This window comes from Glandiceps talaboti, chromosome 12, assembly GCF_964340395.1.
Source record: "Glandiceps talaboti chromosome 12, keGlaTala1.1, whole genome shotgun sequence".
Taxonomy (NCBI): Eukaryota; Metazoa; Hemichordata; class Enteropneusta; family Spengelidae; genus Glandiceps; species Glandiceps talaboti.
The window spans coordinates 21,517,512-21,538,301 of NC_135560.1; the positions used below are offsets into that span (position 1 = coordinate 21,517,512).

A 20,790-nucleotide genomic window follows, 5' to 3' on the forward strand; every position below is an offset into this window, starting at 1 on the left:
AGCTCTACTTCACTTGACATGTTTTCAGCTATTTTGGGATTTCCTGCAATGGTTTCTGGGAAAACCTCTGGTGATGACATCATAAATACCCTAATCTGTTTGTCTTGATATTCTTTTTATTTTGTACTGTTGCTATATTTGTAGGAATGAATGGGTGGGTGGGTGTGTTTGTGTGTGTGGGGGGGGGGAGGAGGGAGAGGGATGGGATACAACAGTAAAGATTTTATGGAGATGGCATAAATAGGAATATATTGGGGGGGGGGGGGGGTGTAGATGGTATTTTTTATGAATATCTGACCTGAGTTGAGGAGAATCCACCATAAGCATTTCTTTGTTTTGTTAACCAACGTACAATGGGTAATAATTCAGCAATTCTGTCTGAGTCCTCTTTTGCGATAACAAGCTTTGCTAGTAATGCATAGGATGTCATCTCTACATCATGGGACGGTGCAGTGTGATACCATCGCCTATTAGATTCCTCCTCTTCCTCCTCCTGACTGACAGCCCAGTAGAGAAGATCATCTATAAAATACACACTATCCATCAATTGGATGTTAAATAATTGTGACAACATGCAGTAAGTTATTTCGCAAAATTTATAGTCACTAAAACACTGTAAAACAAGTCATGAAACATTACAGAATCAAGCCATTAGCTAGGAAGTGGGGTTTCTTACCTTTCTGATCACTGAATAATGTTTGCTGGCAATATTTACAAATGTGATAAAGCACTATTACATAACACATCAGGCAAAGCTAAGCTCAATATCTAAGTGTGAAGCCCCTAATGTCATATCAGTTGTTATCAGTTTTACTGACCCATTATCAGTGACATTGCAAATAGCTTTAGAGGTGCAAACAATTTTTATGACACCCGACTTGCTGGCTCACCAAGTCGGGGAAAGTTGCACTTGAACTGCTAATGCAAAGAATCCGTCATGATAAGGATGTCACATCTCTTAATTTTCATGTTTCTCATTGTAGCACCTTAACAATGATGTGTCAACCAATCAGATAAATAAAGAAAAAGTGAAAAAAGTAAGTGTATGCGTACATACATATTAATGTTTCCATTTCATTTCATTATCATACTTACATTGTGAATGCCTTTGAAATCACAATTAAAGTCAATTAAAAGATAGCCACAAACCATTTGTTTTATAAAAGGCCCTAAATTTCAACAATAAATGACTATTTTTCACAATAATTGAAAAGTTTCACCCAGATATGCACTTTAGGTGATCTTATCATTGATGATGTTGTAAACTTTTTCTGATCTCGCCATAGAGGGCGTCAACATTTAAATATTGCTTTCCTGAATCTATGAAATGTAGGGTTAGTTGGGTCATGAAAAACATGGAAAATTAAGAAAAGTCACCCATTTAAAGTAGAAATCTGTCATTTTGAAAGCAGCTTAATTTGAATTGTCAACACGTACTAATTATTCCAATACGTCACGTCACCAACTTTCATTTTGAAAAAATGAATACATAGAGGAGATTCATAGCTTTCAAAATCTGTATGGTTTATTGGGTATTAAATGTGAAATACTCAAATGAAATAATATATTCTGTAATTGTAATTTAGGGTGGTTTAAGGCCTACTCTGCTCAGATTAAGATGACATACACTATACTAGATGACTTTGACAGTACGTGTAACAGAGGTCAGTCTAGAGTGCCTATGACACTGCTATTTTAGACAGATTTGTTATCTTGTAATGTTGGACTACGATATTATGAATGTACAGGAAAGAAAGTTGTATTTTGGGGACTGTATTCATGAAAATGTTGGCTTGATACACATTTGTAGTGTCAAGACACTGACATGGGATTGAAAATTAGCCCTTTTTAATGAAAATGTTGTAATTTATAACTAGGTCAAATAAGTCATTGTATTTGTTCAAGTTAACTTGTCTTTTTCACAAGATAGACTTTCATACATACCAGACTGAATAGCATTGTCATCTAATTTATTCATAATATATTCTGTTCGTTCACTCCCAGCTAGGGCCAATGCATAGGATAAGATAGTAATGGAATAGATCTCAGTGATATTATCCAATCTTGTCTCCAAACACCGTAGTGCTAACTGTAAGCTGTAATCCTGTAGGATTAAAGTATAACATAATGTCATTACGGATTAAAATATGGAAAATTAAGGAAAGACTCCAGAAAATTTTTAGTGTGAACTTGACTACTTGCCATTACTACCTGGCTATTGATTGATACCAAAACTGCTTACATAGCCTAATTCTTTCACTTTGTTGATTCCAGTGACTTAAATGACATTTTTTTTTAAATCATGTGATTAGTCACATGACAGTGTTTTTGCTAAGGTTGGGGAACCCCCGGTAACAGAAAGAGGAAATATGATAAACAGGCATACTTTTCCATACATTATACCATGATTTGGTAGGGAACCACGGTTAAATGAGGTGAACTAGCTCGGGTAGATTTTACCTACTTACCGCCCTTAAGAGAAAACATTGGTAGGGAACCACAGTTAAATGATAGGTGAACTCGGGTAGATTTTACCTACTTACCGCCCTTAAGAGAAAACATCGGTAGGGAACCACAGTTAAATGATAGGTGAACTCGGGTTAAATGATAGGTGAACTCGGGTAGATTTTACCTATACTTACCGCCCTTAAGAGAAAACATCGGTAGGGAACCACGGTTAAATGATAGGTGAACTCAGGTAGATTTTACCTACTTACAGCCCTTAACAAAAACACTGTATGATGATTCTAAAATCTTACGAACAATCAAATGATTTTTACATATGCATTAAGAAATTAATCATATGATTTATACAACATATAATAGGCTATATGCAAATGAGTATGTTCCTTGTATACACATGAAATCACATGAAGTGACCCAAAGGACTGTTAAATCAAAGAATGTAGACCTTGATATGACACAGAAATGACCCATCAACAAAAGTAGATTTTATTGCTGTTTTGGAAAAACATAAAAGGCTTTCTTCCCTGTCTTGTCATGGTTAATTTGCAACCATGGCAACCTCATTAAATCAGGTTAAAATCATATAGGTTTTTCCATTGTTTATTCTATCAGACAACATGTCATGGAACATATAGGATGAAATCCTGGTATCCTTTGGTGTTTTTAAAAATACACAATCTTGACATTTGTAACTATTGAGTCTGAGTATAGAATGGAGTTTTCTTGAAGACAGTACCAGCAACATTTTAAGATTTTCATTTGCAAGGCCTAAACCATACCCTACCTTTCTTGGAATACCAGCTTCTAACATTGCAATGACAACAAATGCAGTAAGCGATGTTTCACCAGACACACCACCCTGTGAAGTGAAACACAGTAATGTGAGTTTGTAGGGGTACTCAGTTTTACCAATGTTGTGAATCAGTAGTAAGTCAGTACAAACATGGCTTATTTTTAATTATTGAATCTTCAACTAGTTTTGCACCTGAGTGGCCTTTTCCAAGAAGTTTGAAATATATGAATGAAATCTACATTGAGAAATGTATTTAACAGCAAAGTGGGCCCAATCTGATTAAGGCTCATTGCACTAGTATACCATATTCACATCTACTCTACCTGCCCCTAGCTTTACATTCTTTCATTTATACATCAGATAACTGCCACAGAGGATGGTGTCATGTGAGGTATAGACAAAGAGAAAACAAATGACAAACACATTATAGATGTGAAGTAAATAAAGCGAAGCATGCCTCAGTCTTCTCCTTAATAAGATTAACTCATGTAGCAAGCAAATTGATGTCTGTGTTCAAATATTTTACCTTGAGCAGCTTGTGAAGGACAGTACCACGTTTCATAAAACAGCCTGTTGTTGGGTTTTGTTGTGCTTTGAACCACGCAATGCTTACATCAAGGTCTCCTTTATCAATGGTAATAAACTGACTGGACTGCGCAAAAGACTTGACAACAAATGCTGTCAACCTGTAATGATATGGTGAACATGAAAACAAGAGTGACATCTGTAATGATAAGATCTTAAACCTGTACTTGCTGTGACTACTTTCAGACAAAACTATACAAAAAGTCAAATTTACCCACCTTTACCCAACCTTTACCCTTACCTGTGACCCACATAACCACCATCTCTGTCAAGGGGTAGTACGAGACAAAGTGACACTTTTGACTGCCTGCAACCCACAGTGGAGAGATCACTGAGGGTAAATTAAGTCAAAGGTGGAACTTCATCTCATACTCACCACATTTATGCATCCTCTGCTAAAGATATACCCCGGTGGAAAGACATGGTCAAATATGACGTTTCCTATAGTGTGCAACCAACAATATATTCACTGAAATTGTTAAAATAGTCATAATTAGACATTGTACATGTCACTTAGAGGTCTATTTTATCTATAAGTAGCATAGTGATAAGTTGACACTGGGATTCATGGGGGGGGGGGGGGGCACTGGTTTATTGGTGTGGACCCAAATATCACTTTGATAGGATTTATTACACCATACTAAGCGTATGCCCATATGAAACTTGCAAGTGTGCTCCAAGCTTGCAAGTGCATGCTCCATGCTAGCTTGCGAGGTGCAAGCATGTGACACATTGTCAACAGGTGTCCTACAAGTTGGCTGCAATCAAAGCCTGAGAGCTTGCACTAACTTGCACAGTGCATGCTTGCAGTGAGCTACAAGCTTGCAGCAAGGTTGCACAGTGCAAGTTTGCAGAGAGAATTCAAAATCGGCAAGCTTGCAGAAATTATCCTATATGGTAAATCTATGGCATATATGGCATATGATGGGGGTGGGGGGCATATTCTCTTCTGTTGAAACTGCTTACAGCATTTCAACTAGAAAATGGGGCACAGGAACTACCAATACTGCTTACAGCATTTCAACCTGGAACTGAAGCACAGTGGCTACTGTACACATATACTTTAGCCACAGGTGATTAAATTCCTGTTCAGGGTGTACAAGTCATTTCTATATGAAACGAAACAGTTTCAAAAAATGTTCTAATTCCAGCAGTGGATTTTAAAACATCCGTTACAAAATAAACATTTCGGTAATGATTATCATAGGACAAGTACTTTCCTCACTTCTAATCTTCAAAAGATCTTTCTGAATGTATGAATTAGTGGAGTTCACAAAAGACAAATTTATGGTTATTGAACCAGCATTTAAAACTACCTAATGTTTAAGCTGTTCATATGTGAATGTGTACTACACTGTATATACATGATGAATGTCAGTATACCGTACCCCTGCTTTGTTTACAAATAAACTGACTATACCTTTGATCGCTGCATCCATCAATTTATTTACCAGTATTAAACAGACTGGCTTTACCACAACCATTGCTGTTTACAAATAAACTGACTGACTTTGTAACTATACCCATTTCTTTGTTTACCAATAATTTTACAACTAACTCCAACTACAGAATATATTAAAACATATCATTAGGTTCTATAACTTACCATGTGCTTCCTTCTGGATCTCTCTCTCCAAATGCACTGTAAGATCCGTCCCTATGACGATATGTTAATTCTCTCTGATAACCTTTGAATGAGTATGCAGAAAATTTAAAATTCAGAGATTCAAGATACATGCTTCCAACATGAACATGTAAATACTTTAAAAGTCTATATTGACCCTGACACGTCAACCAATAGGAATCTTCATAACTATGTTGCTACAATTGTCTATTTCATAAAGAAAACATCTTACTGAGAGCAGATGAACAATAGCGTAAGTCTCTCCCCTAGACACTGACATGCTAACAATTGATGTTTGCAACACTGTTGCATATTAAACTATTGCCTATGCCCACAAGTGACAAGTTTGACATAGTCAGTATAATTAAACGAAACAATGGCTGACTTCTAAGTCGGTTTAGTAGAGGTCAAAAAGGGAGATATTCATGGATAAGTTTGGTTGGAGCTAAGTTACCACACCTATGATAACTGTAATAGCTAGTACAATGTAACCATGGCAACACTGTAGAAGTTAAGTATAACAGTGGCTAAAATGTAAAACGTGACTGTAGTTGTACATACCTCTTAATATATTAGCATGTGCCTTGTCTTCAATTTCTTTGGTGACCTGGTCAGTTTGAGTGAGGTACTGTAGGACAAAGATGTTAGGTGAAAATGTTACCATGTTCTGTTCTCCACAACCATACGGTACTTTCAATAACTTGTCAAGACCTGATAGAGTAGGACCCATCAAATCACCTGAAAAATAATGTTGATAAATCAAATTGTTGATAAATTGTACATAAAGGCAGCCATTTTATTACAATAATTATGTTTCTCATGATGCACATGAAAACTAGCTTAGATGGCATAATGATGACAGTGTTGTTAGTCTAAAATCACAAATATACAGGGGGATACACACCTATGATAGATAAGACACCTCTTGCTGAACCCTCTATTACATTGTCAGGTAACTCAAGTTCAATGTTTCTCCCATATGTTCCTTCTTCATCTAGTATAGAAAGAATGAAGATATTTTATGATTATTAATCTGTTGATATCTTGTTTTTCTCCATGCTGATTAAAAAAAATGTAAAGAGCAACGGTACTCAAAAAAAAAAAAAAAAAATTCATAAATTTTGGGATCTGGAGAGTCATTTCATGATTTCACATCATATAAATGTTGCATGATTAACAAGAAACACTAAATTGAAACTATTTCACATCTATTGTTCTTTCACTGGTACACCTTGGACTCATGGGTCTTACCAGACATACATATTTATTAGGTGAACAATGAATATTCATGCCTCCAAGGTGTGTACTAGTATATTACCATTAGATTTATAGTCATGAATATTCAATGTACATCAAATGCATATGTATGTCTATAAAGTCCCATGATGCAACAGTGGATAATTTTGCAAACAATAAAGGTGGAAAAGTTTCAAATTTGGTAGCCAAATTATATCATGTGAAATCATGAAATGACTCTCCCGAACCCAAAGTTTATGAAAATACTGGAGTGGCAATCTCTAACATGTAGATTTGATAATTTGCATGTCCATGTCAATTGAAGTACAGCTTTTGTTACAATACAAATAGCCACATGGGTATAACCATAACAGTTGTTACAATAATACCAAATAGCCACAAGGGTATGACCATAACAGTTGTTACAATACTAAAAGCCACAAGGGTATGACCATAACAGTTGTTACAATACCAATAGCCACAAGGGTATGACCATAACAGTTGTCACAATACCAATAGCCACAAGGGTATGACCATAACAGTTGTCACAATACCAATAGCCACAAGGGTATGACCATAACAGTTGTTACAATACCAATAGCCACAAGGGTATGACCATAACAGTTGTTACAATACCAATAGCCACAAGGGTATGACCATAACAGTTGCTACAATACCAATAGCCACAAGGGTATGACCATAACAGTTGTTACAATACCAATAGCCACACGGGTATGACCATAACAGTTGTTACAATACCAATAGCCACACGGGTATGACCATAACAGTTGTTACAATAATACCAATAGCCACACGGGTATGACCATAACAGTAATTTGTTACAATACCAATAGCCACACGGGTATGACCATAACAGTTGTTACAATACCAATAGCAACAAGGGTATGACCATAACAGTTGTTACAATACCAATAGCCACATGGGTATGACCATAACAGAAGTATGACTGTTACTGTTGTTTTAAATGTCATGCTACAGTTTGTTGAAATGTAGAGAGATTACAAGACAAACATAACTGTACAATATTTGGAATAGCCATAGAAGATGTTACATATTTAACTGCCTAATATTATCTCTGAAATATAAAGACATGGTAACCTACCACTAGGACAGAAAAATAAACTGTAAGTGTATTCCTCCTCAATTCCCTCTGGCTGCAGACAGAAAATAAAAGTGTTATAATATTACATCATATTAAAGGGAGACAAGCTGAGTTTATGCATATTTGGGTGTAGGTTTTTTGCATATTTAATAGGTACTCACAGCATGTTACTAACTGAAGTTATACTTTACCATCACATGCAATTGACTGAACACAAACCTGAAGTCCTGAACCTATAAACGATCCGATGACGTAATTTATCATGTCTATCATACTATACAATCAACTATTCTAGCAATGCCAGAAGACAATTATAATATTAGTATTGACGATATGCATCAACATTAACGATTATACCGGAATGTAGTTGATGTTCACTTGGGTAAAATCTTGTAAACTCAGCTTGTGCCATTCTATCAGTAACTTAAATTGCCTAACCAGGTTTCATATGCATCGTCCTTGAAAGCAAATTATTGTTATCTATCAAACTCAGTTAATAATGTTTTATGTCTATGTTCTCTCGTCTCTCCTCCATTCAGGATTGGTGTATTGAAATGTATTCAGATAAAAAAACGAATTTAAAATATAGTGCTAAAATCCATTGTTATTGTTCAGGGGTGCTTCACAGTGCAAAAAGAGAGCAAAATTTATCTTCAAAACTCACAACTTAAATGTAAAAAAATTGAGTTGACAGAGGATATGTCGATGCATATCGTTTATAAATATTACAATTGTCTTCTGGCATTACATGTATCTTAATACCAGTCTGTCTTTAAAACTCACAATTTAAATGTAAAAAAACTGGTAGGAACATCTATGCACCTATAATCATCATATCTACTTACTTCAACTAAAAGTTCATCAGATAATGCATCCCGGACACCGATTTGATCACTCATGATAGCTTCATTGCCACATATCTCTGTAAAGTCTTCAGCGCCAACAGACTCAGCATGCACAGTAATTGGAATCTCGCCAAGTGTACTTGGTACAATGTAGTAACTAATAGTTTCTGATTCAGAGCCACACACACAAATTCTCTTCACTGCAGCTTCGTCAAGCATTTCAAAATCCTCTGTCAATGTCAACGTCAACTCAATCTGTGAATAAAAATATGAAATAGTGAGGTATAGTAACATTTTTACCACAATCGTCCCTGCCTCATCTAAAGAGCCCCAGCCCCCTTATTTCAGTTCTGGTTAAAATATAATTTCCAAATGCAGAAGTGTTGGGTTTGTCAATTGAAATGTCATTGTGTTACATTTCCTGATTCTACAATGCACAATGAGATTTGTTACATTTCCTGATTCTACAATGCACAATGAGATTTGTTACATTTCCTGATTCTACAATGCACAATGAGATTTGTTACATTTCCTGATTCTACAATGCACAATGAGATTTGTTACATTTCCTGATTCTACAATGCACAATGAGATTTGTTACATTTCCTGATTCTACAATGCACAATGAGATTTGTTACATTTCCTGATTCTACAATGCACAATGAGATTTGTTACATTTCCTGATTCTACAATGCACAATGAGATTTGTTACATTTCCTGATTCTACAATGCACAATGAGATTTGTTACATTTCCTGATTCTACAATGCACATCCTAGTGCAGGATATAAAGGAGTCCGTGTGTTACATATCTTGAATTGAATTGAATTGTATTATACAGCAGCTCTTAGTCTAAAAATTCAAATGACCCAATTCACTTACTGTCAGACACTGAGACAAATAATTAAAGACAGAGATAACTACTGGTACTTTTTCTTCACGGATAACTGAATATGGTAGTGTGTAAGAGAGAAAGAATGGCTGGAAGGCTGTGAGATGTGCTGTCTCAGACACACCTACACCATCCTGAGATGAGGTACAGAAACCAGAACCTATCCATTCTGTGATAGTATGTGGCACTTCTACATCAACTGTTGAACTTCCAGTCTCACTGCATAAGAAGTATAACAAAGAATTGAAACTTTTCAACTACGTCACTTTGGAACACATTTCCTGTATATTAGTCAATCAAAAGACTCAATCGTGGATTCGAATGCAATTTTCTGACTCTAAATGTTGTGTCTAAATAAGAATTTAACTAACAACAACAGTTAATTGTTCCATTATATGCCTATTACCATGCATGTATGCACAGAGTTATTAGGTGACCATTTGGATGACAAAGTGATAGTAATTTTGGATTTTATATTTATTTAACAACTCTACTATATTTTCCTACTTGAAAAAACAATGTGAAACAACATATACCAAGTCCTTGTAACTCAATAAATTGCCAAAAATTAAACTATGTGTATAATGTTTGTTATTGTATATACAGTTTAGGCACTTTCTAGTTTTTTTTTTTGCAATTTATTGAGTTACAAACATAGACTTGGTATAGTGTTTCACATGAATAAAAAATGCAAAATAACTAATAATTTGTCATTCATATGGCCACTTTAACTTTTTACAATAATTACAAGTATTAATATCTGATTTGTATTGTTTGGTATAATCACTCAAATATAAATTACTGTACATTTCTGGGTTGATGAATAACAATCAGTACAACACGTCAACATTTTGGAGGGTGTACAGTGGTCAGTGCTGAATTAAGTTGAACCAGAACTGTGACTGACAGTATGTGTCTTCTTTACACATCTATTTCAAAGACTGGCATATGGTAAATTGTACCCAATAATTTCTAACTTTCACAATCATGTTTCTGGGAAGTGGGTTACTATGAATGGCATGATTTCAATTTCTATGAATGGCATGATTTATGTTCATCTATAACTTACCCAATAATTTTCTAACTTTCACAATCATGTTTCTGGGAAGTGGGTTACTATGAATGGCATGATTTCAATTTCTATGAATGGCATGATTTATGTTCATCTATAACTTACCCAATAATTTCTAACTTTCACAATCATGTTTCTGGGAAGTGGGTTACTATGAATGGCATGATTTCAATTTCTATGAATGGCATGATTTATGTTCATCTATAACTTACCCAATAATTTCTAACTTCCACAATCATATGTTTCTGGGAAGTGGGTTACTATGAATGGCATGATCTCAATTTGTATGAATGGCATGATTTCTGATCATCTATAACTTACCCAATAATTTCTAACATCCATAGCCATGTTTCTGGGAAGTAGGTACGGATTTCAACCAATGGTATAAACTCAGCTATTTCATCTTCAACTTCAACTAGAACTGGCCGCATAGGTTCCATTTGGGTGGGTGCATTTTCTTCTAATGCCATCATAATTGATGTTGTTTGAAAAGATCTTGTCATTGGAGGTAGTACAGTTGTAGCAACATTTGTTGTCATCAACGCCGTATATTGTACACTGTATTCGTCTGAACCAGTATTGAACCATGCAGGGAGCAGATCAAAATATTTAGTCAATTTATGGTATAAATGTTGCAATCATGGTGAATTTTATAGATTAATAACACAACAATTTGAGTGGTAAAAATCTTTTTAGGAAAACATGCTACTATATTCAGAAAACTCTACAGAGACTTAGTTAAAACACCATTTTCCTCTACTTGTGTAAAATATTTATACTTCAATAACTCACTTATAGTCATACATGTATTTTGGCATTGGATTCATTTGAACTGAACAGGCATGTAAGATCTTGTGTTGTAAATAAAGTGTATACTGACATCAATGATATGATGTCCTGGCCTTGCCATCATTCACTATAGCTCTCATACAAAACATGCACAGTTGATGTCATTGCTAGTAAAACAGCATACTAGTATAAGGTTAACAAGTCTTCTGGGTTTGAAGACATAATTCCCAACACTACATCTTAATTGATGTCTGAAATGTGGTGGTCCTACAATTCACTGGCAAGGTCAAAACTAGCAATATCTACAATATATCAAGTGATGCTAATTCACCGAAATAATACCATAAAAGGAAAAACAAAACGGTTGTTGACTTTACAAAGTAGTACGATATTGATAGAAGCAAGCTCAGTCTATTATTTTGACAATGTAGATTTTAACGTAACATGTAAAATGATGTCACAATGAAAAAGCAGTCAATTAATTTTATCTGGCAATTTACAATTTAAGTTTAAAGATTAATAGTTTAGGTCAGTGTTCCTGCTACAGGAAGGTTTATTTGTACGCTACATGTCCAACCTTATATCCAAGTATCAAGAATGAAAGAGAAAATATATACAAATAAGGAATAATTAATGAGTAAATGAAATGTTGTCATAGAGTTTTATTTCTCTCTATTCATCATCCACGAGCAGGTTATAAGTGATGGTTTCATATTGCAAATAAACATATGATTTTGCCCCCTTCTTAACCATTCCCCATGGCCCCGCAAGTATAAACAGCCACCATGTCACCCTTTCCATTTTTCCCTTCCCTTTAAGTTGCTCAGTCTCAAAAAACTTAGAGGGAACACTGGCCAAGGTCAAAGGTCAGTTTTAAACAGAAACGGAAGCTAATCTGTAAATGACTTAGTATGGATGTGTCTAATATACATGTACTAGTACTTGTAATTTATGACCAAAATTTCAAAAGTTTGTGAAATTAAAATGACCTTGAATATGAAGGCCAAGGTCATGGGTAAGAGACACATGCATATATACAGACGGAAGCCATTCTTATCCAGCTGAGTGTTAATTAAGCTCTGAAATTGCTTACCATAATAAGGGTGTCTACGAGGAACTCTTTCAGGACATGGTCTGGTTTCCAATAAAGCATTTGTCATTATAACCAAATTTGAATTCTGAAAGGAAAAACCAGACAACATTTACCACGTGATGTCTTGTAAAGGTTTTCCAGTTTTGGGCAAAAGTGTGCCATAGGGTGACGTGATACAGAAAATTATTGCCCAGGTTCGATGCACATGCTCCTCATTGAATTGCATTGGAATCAATGTCTTGGCTATTATAGTGGGCTGGGAACCTTGGTAACAGGAAGAGGCAAATGTGGTAAAACTGCCATAGTTTTCCCTATACTTCATGTATAACACAAATTTGGTGAGGATTGGGGGACCTGGTAAAAATGACAGGAGATCTCAGGTAAATTTCACCTACTTACTGCCCATACTGGTATTATAATAACAAGGATTTAAAGTAGTGGTCATGCATAATGCATGAGGAATGTAGTTTGAAATAGATTTTTCAACAAATCCCTAAGAATATCCAGAAAAAAAAACTTTTATTACAAAAAGATATTCCAGTACATATTAAAGCTTCAGTGTAACATAAGCTTCATTATGCCGCCTATGTTTAGATTGAAAGCCAATCTGCCAAGGAGTTTTAGAGTTTAAATTTTTTACCAAAAATCATATTATTTGATCCAAAACACACATCTCTGATGTGATCATTTTCATTTGAACACACACATACACACACACACACACACACATGCACAAACACACAGACAGACACACATATGCACACACACCACACGCATGCACACACACTCCTCTACACACACGCATACACACACATGCACATACATACACACACATACATACATACATACACACCCACATGCACACATGACACACACACACACATACATACATACATACATACATACATACATACATACATATACATACATACATACATACACACATACATACATACATACATACATACATACATACATACATACATACATACATTATTTTGCTATGCCTATAGCACTACTGAACCTCAGTTTAGTTGTGCTAAATACCATGTGAAACAACAAAGACTGAGTCTGTGTTTGTAATTGTAAAAGAACTTTAAAAATATCGAGAAAAAAAATATTTAAAAAATAAAAAATAAAAATAAGCGTTTCTTAGTGTATACAAAAAGTCATCTGTAAACAAACTAGATTAACACAAATAATCCGATTTTTGTTTTTCATCCAATATCTATAACTTTACACTAAATAATTGTTTTGGCAAGGTAAGACACCAATTTCCTGTTCCCTTTTTAAAAATGTATTCTTTATATCTGAAGAGCATGTCAATGTCAATGTTGAACTTTATACTTAAAGGGACATTGTTATCAACTCTGAGTGCTTTTCGTCATTTTTGTTTCCAAATAAAAGTTTACTTATATTTTACCATTCACTATCACTTCTCTAAAAACCAGCAGCCACTGGTAAAACTCCTACCATATTAAATGTTGTCATACTGTAGTCTAATATATAAGAATAAAACGAATATTGAATATAGTATGAGAATGGCAGTATCCCACCAGATAATACGGTTGGAGTTTTGACAGTGACAGTGAAGGGTAAAATACAACGAGTAACACTGAAGTAAAGCACTTTCTGTATGTGCACTACTACACTCATTTATAGCATTTATGTCAGTGTAAAAGTATACTGTTTCATTTGGTTTATTTACAAGCCTAGCATGTGGTCTTTCTAATGTGGTCAATTAGAAAATGAAACTGTATACTTTTACACTTGATATGGATGCTATAAACGATTGTGGTACATTCAGAAAATGCTTTACTTTGGTGTTATGGGTTGTATAAGCAACCTTTTATTTGGAAACAAAAATGATGAACAAATATTTACAACCTTCAAACCAATTGTCCCTTTAACATAGAATGATCAGCCTCAAAATTATCTGTTACAAATGTTTGTTACTTTGCTCAAGAAAACTTAAACTCATTCTCAGTTTATATCAAGGATAAAAATAAGGAGTCTGACCTTACATAACCTGTTTTGAAATACTGTGTTACAGCTCTATAGGAAAATAAAATATTATCTGTTTCCTTTAAAGACAGTGAACTCCCAAGTTTCTTTTATTATTTCAAAAGGACCAGGACCAGGGTTTGATATGAAGTTTGGACGATTTTAGGAACTTTGCCTTGGATCTAAGAGGAAATTGTTCCCCAAGGTGAAATATGTACCGTAACAGTGTTCAGACATTAATTGATATCTTACCTCAAATGCTTTAAGAGAGTCATCATAATCTGAAGAAGAGTCATAATAATGAGGATACCATGAACTTTTCTTTTGTCGCGATGGACCTGCTGGTTTTGTATCCCGCTTTCCCCTTTCTTCGAAGTAGTCATACCAATAGTAATCATCAGAGCTATCACAGTGAGTATTTTCATCCACATAGCCATTTGTATTTGAGAGATCAAACTCTTTGACAGTACTGAGCACCTAAAACACAAACATCATCATCATTGTATCATCAACTGAAGTTATTGTCACATGGTGAGTCTCAGGCCCCGTTTATATGATACTGTTTTCAACAATGAGGTTTCAAATGAAAACTCTTTGCTGCATTTTGGGATTTGCAACAACATTGTTTTTTAATTGTTCTGTCTTCGCTGTTTCTGTGTAGACAATAAAAAATGCTTGAATGTTGGCCTCATGTAAACACTTTAAAAACACATTAAACTTAAAATCATAATATTGATTTTTAGCATTTTTATTTGAAAATGTTGTCGTGGAAACCAGCACGGCCTCAGGGTGATCTTTGGACTTATCTCTCACACTTCAAGTTCACTAAATGTATTGAGCTGCAATTCCCCTATTTAACGAAATGAAAAGCTGGAACTCCCTGTTTATACCAAGTCCCAGAACATCAAGTTCACTAAACGTATACTATATAGCTGAAAGTCTCCCATTAACGAAGTGAAAAGAATGAGCTAAATTCACCATTAAATTGTACCAAGCTGAAACTTTCCCATATTACCCAGTCCCAGAACATCGTGTTAATTGTGCCAACTAAGCTAAAATTATCCTTCAACTTATGTCAAGTTCAGGAATAAAAATTTCATTTACCATGGATTTTGTCAGTTGATTACTTGATTTCATTAAGTGGACACTCTTGTCAACCACACCAACTGCACAGAGTGAACCAGGGGAAGCCGACAATTCAAGTTGTGTTACAGCTCCAGGAAGTGCTTCATCTTCTGTAAATCTCAAATTCACCTGGAATTAACAGAAAGTTAATTGATGTAGAAAATTTACATTTCAACCTCTGTATGAATTGTATTCCTTGCATGAAAGTTCTGCATTGCCAACAAGCTGGTGTCAACCGCTGTTACAAGTACAACAATTATTACATATGTACCAGAGATTACTTATACTGGTGTGGGCATGCATATACTAAGTGGTATTTTCACTGCAGTGCAATACCGAAAACATTATTGCGTACCTGCATGCAAATGATATGCAAATGAGAACATGATTGTTCACTAACACACGAAATCGCTTGATTGTGCTGTATGATTTTTCAGCTTTTTATGGAAATTTGCCATTTCCAATAAACATAATCATTATGTTATAACAGAACCCCCATGCCAAGAGAGTTTCACTAGGTGGATACTTAGGGGTATTTACACTTGTGCTTCTCACCTCATTATCAAACTTTTGTTGGACTTGAAACGAGATGCCATCAGCTATAACTTCACCATCCTCACGTACATAGTATATAAGTAGTTTACTATTGGGTGACATGTCAGGCGAAATTGGTAAAGTCAGTGTCAATGTGCCGTATGATCCAGGCTCTGCTATTGCAATGATTGGCTCAGGCTCTGCTATTGCTATGGTTGGCTCAGGCTCTGCTATTGCAATGATTGGCTCAGGCTCTGCTATTGCTATGGTTGGCTCAGGCTCTGCTATTGCAATGATTGGCTCAGGCTCTGCTATTGCTATGGTTGGCTCAGGCTCTGCTATTGCAATGAATGCCTCAGGCTCTTCTATTGCAATGGTAGGGCTAACTATGGAAATGGTACGGTTAACTATTGCATCTAGTAATCCAGACCAATAGTCTACAGGGAAAGAAATTTAATACTAGGTAAATTTAACCAAACTTAACATATTATGTTTGCAGTATTAATATCTATCTAAAAAGTAATTATTCATATTACGCAAAATTTATTTTCACACAACAATTCCATAATTAGAACTTAAAACCATTCTGTTCTTAGAAGCTAATGTTGTTTTCAGTTCTGATAAGTCAATTGTTATTAATAGTTAATTCATTAGTCAATTAATAGTACATATAAAAACCAATGTAGGACAAAAAAGGAACCACTAAAAATACAACCTTAGTATGCCAAATTAAAATAAAATAACATAAAATTCACTATAAAAATCACAAAAGGGATGAACTAAAAATAAAAGACAAAGCTGTTATAGTGAATTAAGTGTAAGGGGTGGACCATTTGATATCCTGGGGGGGGGGGGCTTGGAAGATTTCGGGGAAAAAAAAGATGCCAAGTGGATTTGCTTGAAAAAAAAATCCGGATATGAGTGGGTGATGGAAAAAAAAAGATGGACCACTGCTGCTAGAAAAAAAAAATATCTTGACAGGGAAATGATGCACAGGTTTGAGTATACTGTTCAACCTGCTCGTACCTCTCCAACCAGGACACTTGTCAAATCATGACAAACAGTTTCAAACACGTCAGGGACCAGTCAGTTTCGTTAGCCTGTGGTACATATATATATTTGTTCTTGTCTCTGTTTCTTTCATAAATGGTTTAAATATTACTTCATGTAAGGGTTCAAACATAACTATACATAAAATTATACATATAATACATGTATTACCTAGCTACCACACTAGTTACAGAACAAGGGATGCCATGTAATTTTTTGGCTGTTTCACAATCAGTGCTTCTCTTATCTTGCACTTTGGGGCAAAAGTGAACTTGACTGTTTTGTAATGGTAATCTTCATACTATTACTATTACTATTGGATAGTTTATAAAAGAACTCAATCTAAATTGTTCTAGTCTCTTCAGTATGAATTTGTCAGAAGGGATGATATACTTCCTATTTCAGACACTACATGTATCAACACCACAACTCAAATTCAAGTTTCTATTATACACTAGGTATGACCTCCTAAAGTGCTCTAACACATCAGTAACTTTACTATACATGCAATATCAATGCCCCTATACCAATGTTACAGGCCCACTTTTATAACATGGAAAACCTATTTAAAAAGTTATATTTACTTTAGCTTTTCGATGCTTGGCAATATATATCTCAGAGGCTATGATAAACCTAAAAATTGCCTAAATAGAAACAAAAAACTACAGATCTGGTAGGGGGAGACCCCTTGGACTCTGTCACCCCAGAGGCCACTCATTTACACCCCCTAGAACCCCCCCCCCCTGTAAGAGGTAGACATGTTCCAGTCTCAAATCAAAGTTCTTGCCTCCACCTCTTAGTGTCAAGATGCTATGAAACTTTATTTCAAAAATGTTCAACCTCACGTAGTTGCTTTTTACATGTTAGAGCTATCTTGTAAAGTTTGTAAATTATTGTCTGAAAGTGTCTGTGAATGGCCTAAACATTGCCTTTAGAAGAAAAAATCCTCCAGGGCTTCTATGGGGAGACCTAGACCCCCCCCCCCCCCATTCACACACACTCACACAAGAGGTAGACATATCCCAGTCTCAAAGCTCTTTTCCCTCTACAGCTTACTGTCAGATGCTATGAAACTTTATTCACGGGGTCAGTGACTATTTGTTGGCCCAATGGAAAATAACACTGACACCCTCCATCCCCCCAAGCTGGAGAAACTGACCGGTCTATCTAAATGTCTGAGCTCACCAATCAAGTTTCCGATTTGTATTTTCAGTGTGTCATGGCATAAAAACTGTCAATGATGTTTATTTAATTGAAAATCAAACATGTATGAAATATGTAGTTTTCTAAATAAAATCTGTGTGTGATAGAACAGCATCTTTTTACTCTCTGTATTACCCTGTGTGAAAACCAAACAGAAAATTGTGGCAACAAATGTAGATGTTCAACGTTGATGTAAAAAAAAAATCCGGATATCTCAAAGAAGCAAAGAAAAAAAAAAGTTGCCAGCATAGGCGAAGGAGAAAAAAAATAATTCTCAGGCAAGCAGGTGGGAAAAAAATAATGACTCTCCACCAATCTTCCAAGCCCCCCCCCCCCCCAGGATATCGAATGGTCTACCCCTAACTGTCTGACAAATACATACAATATCTAACTTGTTAAATAAGTGTTTGACAACACAGGAAGGTACACACCCAGCAATTACATAACCTCTGTTTACAGACCACACAGATAGTCACACATTTATTTCTTATCACCTCATTCTTTCACAATTGCTGTAGTACACTTCTCCACAGTTATTTTTAGTGCCCTCTGGCCAAAGTGTTTTTTGCTTATGCTAGATTTATTTGACCTGTAATTACTTTTGCCTTGGTTATTTGTGTCTTGTATTATTGCTTTCAGTATTACTTTATTGCCATTAAACAACTTGTTTTCTAACTTATTTGGATGTGTGTGTCAAATTATGAATACATAATTAGGACATGTTCACTGTGAACAGAATCACGTCAAAAAAACCTGTTACAATACTATTGTGTCGAGTGTATTTGAATTGTTGTCCTTTCAAACATAAAACTAGATTTGTTTCAGTGTCTGATGTACTTAGATGTTATTCCCAAATATTTCTCTTCGTTCAGCCAAGGAAAATACGAGTGACCTAAGGGGCCTTTGTTACTACTCGTCTAGCGACTCATAGTGACAACCCTTAACAACTGTAATGTCACAAGTATTTTCTGGCTGACAGAAGAAAAATATTGGAGAATATTTACATAATCGTACAACTATCAACATTGAGGGAGCCTTCAGTAGTTACAAGGGGGAGGGCCAGGGGTAATTAGGCTCGGACTGTTGTGTAAAATGTGACTCTCCCCCGAATCCGTCACACTAAAAAGTGGCCCTAGCTCTCTCAACTTTCTTTCTCTAAAAACATGACCCTCTCCTCTTCAAAACATATCAGATATGTAAAAGGACATGAGTATCAGAATCAACCCACTGCTGCCACCAATGTTGAAAGTTTTAAAGGCATTGGATAATTTCCCACTATTAGTACTACCGCCATGTGGATATGTGAGAAGACAATTGCATTGATAAGTCCTGTGTTTGGATCTCACTGGCTCAGCTACAATTCAACTATACCAATGATTAGACTGTAGGCACTGGTCCTGACATCATCAGGAGTGAGGTCAACATCTCCACAACATTATCCCTAGTATCTTAGGCTCAACTGCTCTCAGACTGGTTTTACACCTGGGTGAGAGTCCCACTCCTCTCCTCACACCACAACTGGCTGTTAATTCATTGCATGGTTGTCAGCAGCAATTTGATATAGGCTGATATCATGGGTAGCCCTAACCCTAACCCGATAGGCAGCAATGGGATTTTTTAACTGTGTGGCAATGATAGGATGACAACAATTTAACCAAATATCAAAGAAAAGTCTTGAGAAAATAAAGACAATTTTGAATGTTTTGACTAATATTGCGAACACAGCAGAACCAGTGACATGTGTTGTCATGACATTAAACATGTGTTCCTGTGTCCTAGAATGACCAGAGTATAAATTCCATATTTTTTGTTCAACTTGACTTGTGCATGGAATAATTCATTGTAAAAGTGAATGCCGAAATGGGATACATTTTAGGACAAAAGTTTCAGCAATTTAAGCCAGTGTATGATTTAAGTTCTACATATCAAAATCTGTTACACTGACAAAATCTGTCCCCGAAGTCATCGATTACTTCTCTACCTGTACCTTTCAGTTTCAAAGTTGCAGTTGTAGTTGGTTCAGGTGCAGTTGTAGTTGGTATTGTTGTTGTTTTCCTTGTGACTGGTTTTCCTGGTCTTCTGTCATACTCTGGGTTAAGTTCATAATTCATACTGCCTGTCTGTACTATATCACCACGCGATATTACCTGCAACAAACAATACAGTTAGATAGTTAACAAGTCTTCATAGAAGACATAGAGCCCCCCTCAAATTTAATGTGACTGAATGGAGACATGATTTAAAAGGAATTGGTGGCAACAAATAAACACTTGCTACAGTGTCTGTGATAATGCAGGGAATTGCTTAATATCAGTAACTGAACCTGAAGATCCATGTCTAGGTCAAAGTTCAAAGTC

At 35.5% G+C, this 20,790-nt stretch overlaps 1 protein-coding gene across 1 annotated transcript in view; it reads right to left on the reverse strand.

The window, feature by feature from the left end:
* LOC144443175 (pregnancy zone protein-like) overlaps positions 1 to 20,790 on the reverse strand; it is a 44,243-nt gene that overhangs the window by 7,153 nt on the left and 16,300 nt on the right. The window contains exons 10-25 of the mRNA XM_078132553.1: positions 20,421 to 20,580; positions 16,202 to 16,617; positions 15,626 to 15,775; positions 14,774 to 14,998; positions 12,518 to 12,602; positions 10,957 to 11,203; positions 9,554 to 9,782; positions 8,673 to 8,927; positions 7,828 to 7,879; positions 6,373 to 6,462; positions 6,030 to 6,206; positions 5,451 to 5,532; positions 3,786 to 3,945; positions 3,251 to 3,325; positions 1,945 to 2,104; positions 299 to 522 (exon numbers count right to left, since the gene is read on the reverse strand). Coding sequence (XP_077988679.1) covers positions 299 to 522; positions 1,945 to 2,104; positions 3,251 to 3,325; positions 3,786 to 3,945; positions 5,451 to 5,532; positions 6,030 to 6,206; positions 6,373 to 6,462; positions 7,828 to 7,879; positions 8,673 to 8,927; positions 9,554 to 9,782; positions 10,957 to 11,203; positions 12,518 to 12,602; positions 14,774 to 14,998; positions 15,626 to 15,775; positions 16,202 to 16,617; positions 20,421 to 20,580 — 2,787 coding nt within the window. The remainder of the gene's footprint in view (positions 1 to 298; positions 523 to 1,944; positions 2,105 to 3,250; positions 3,326 to 3,785; positions 3,946 to 5,450; positions 5,533 to 6,029; positions 6,207 to 6,372; positions 6,463 to 7,827; positions 7,880 to 8,672; positions 8,928 to 9,553; positions 9,783 to 10,956; positions 11,204 to 12,517; positions 12,603 to 14,773; positions 14,999 to 15,625; positions 15,776 to 16,201; positions 16,618 to 20,420; positions 20,581 to 20,790) is intronic.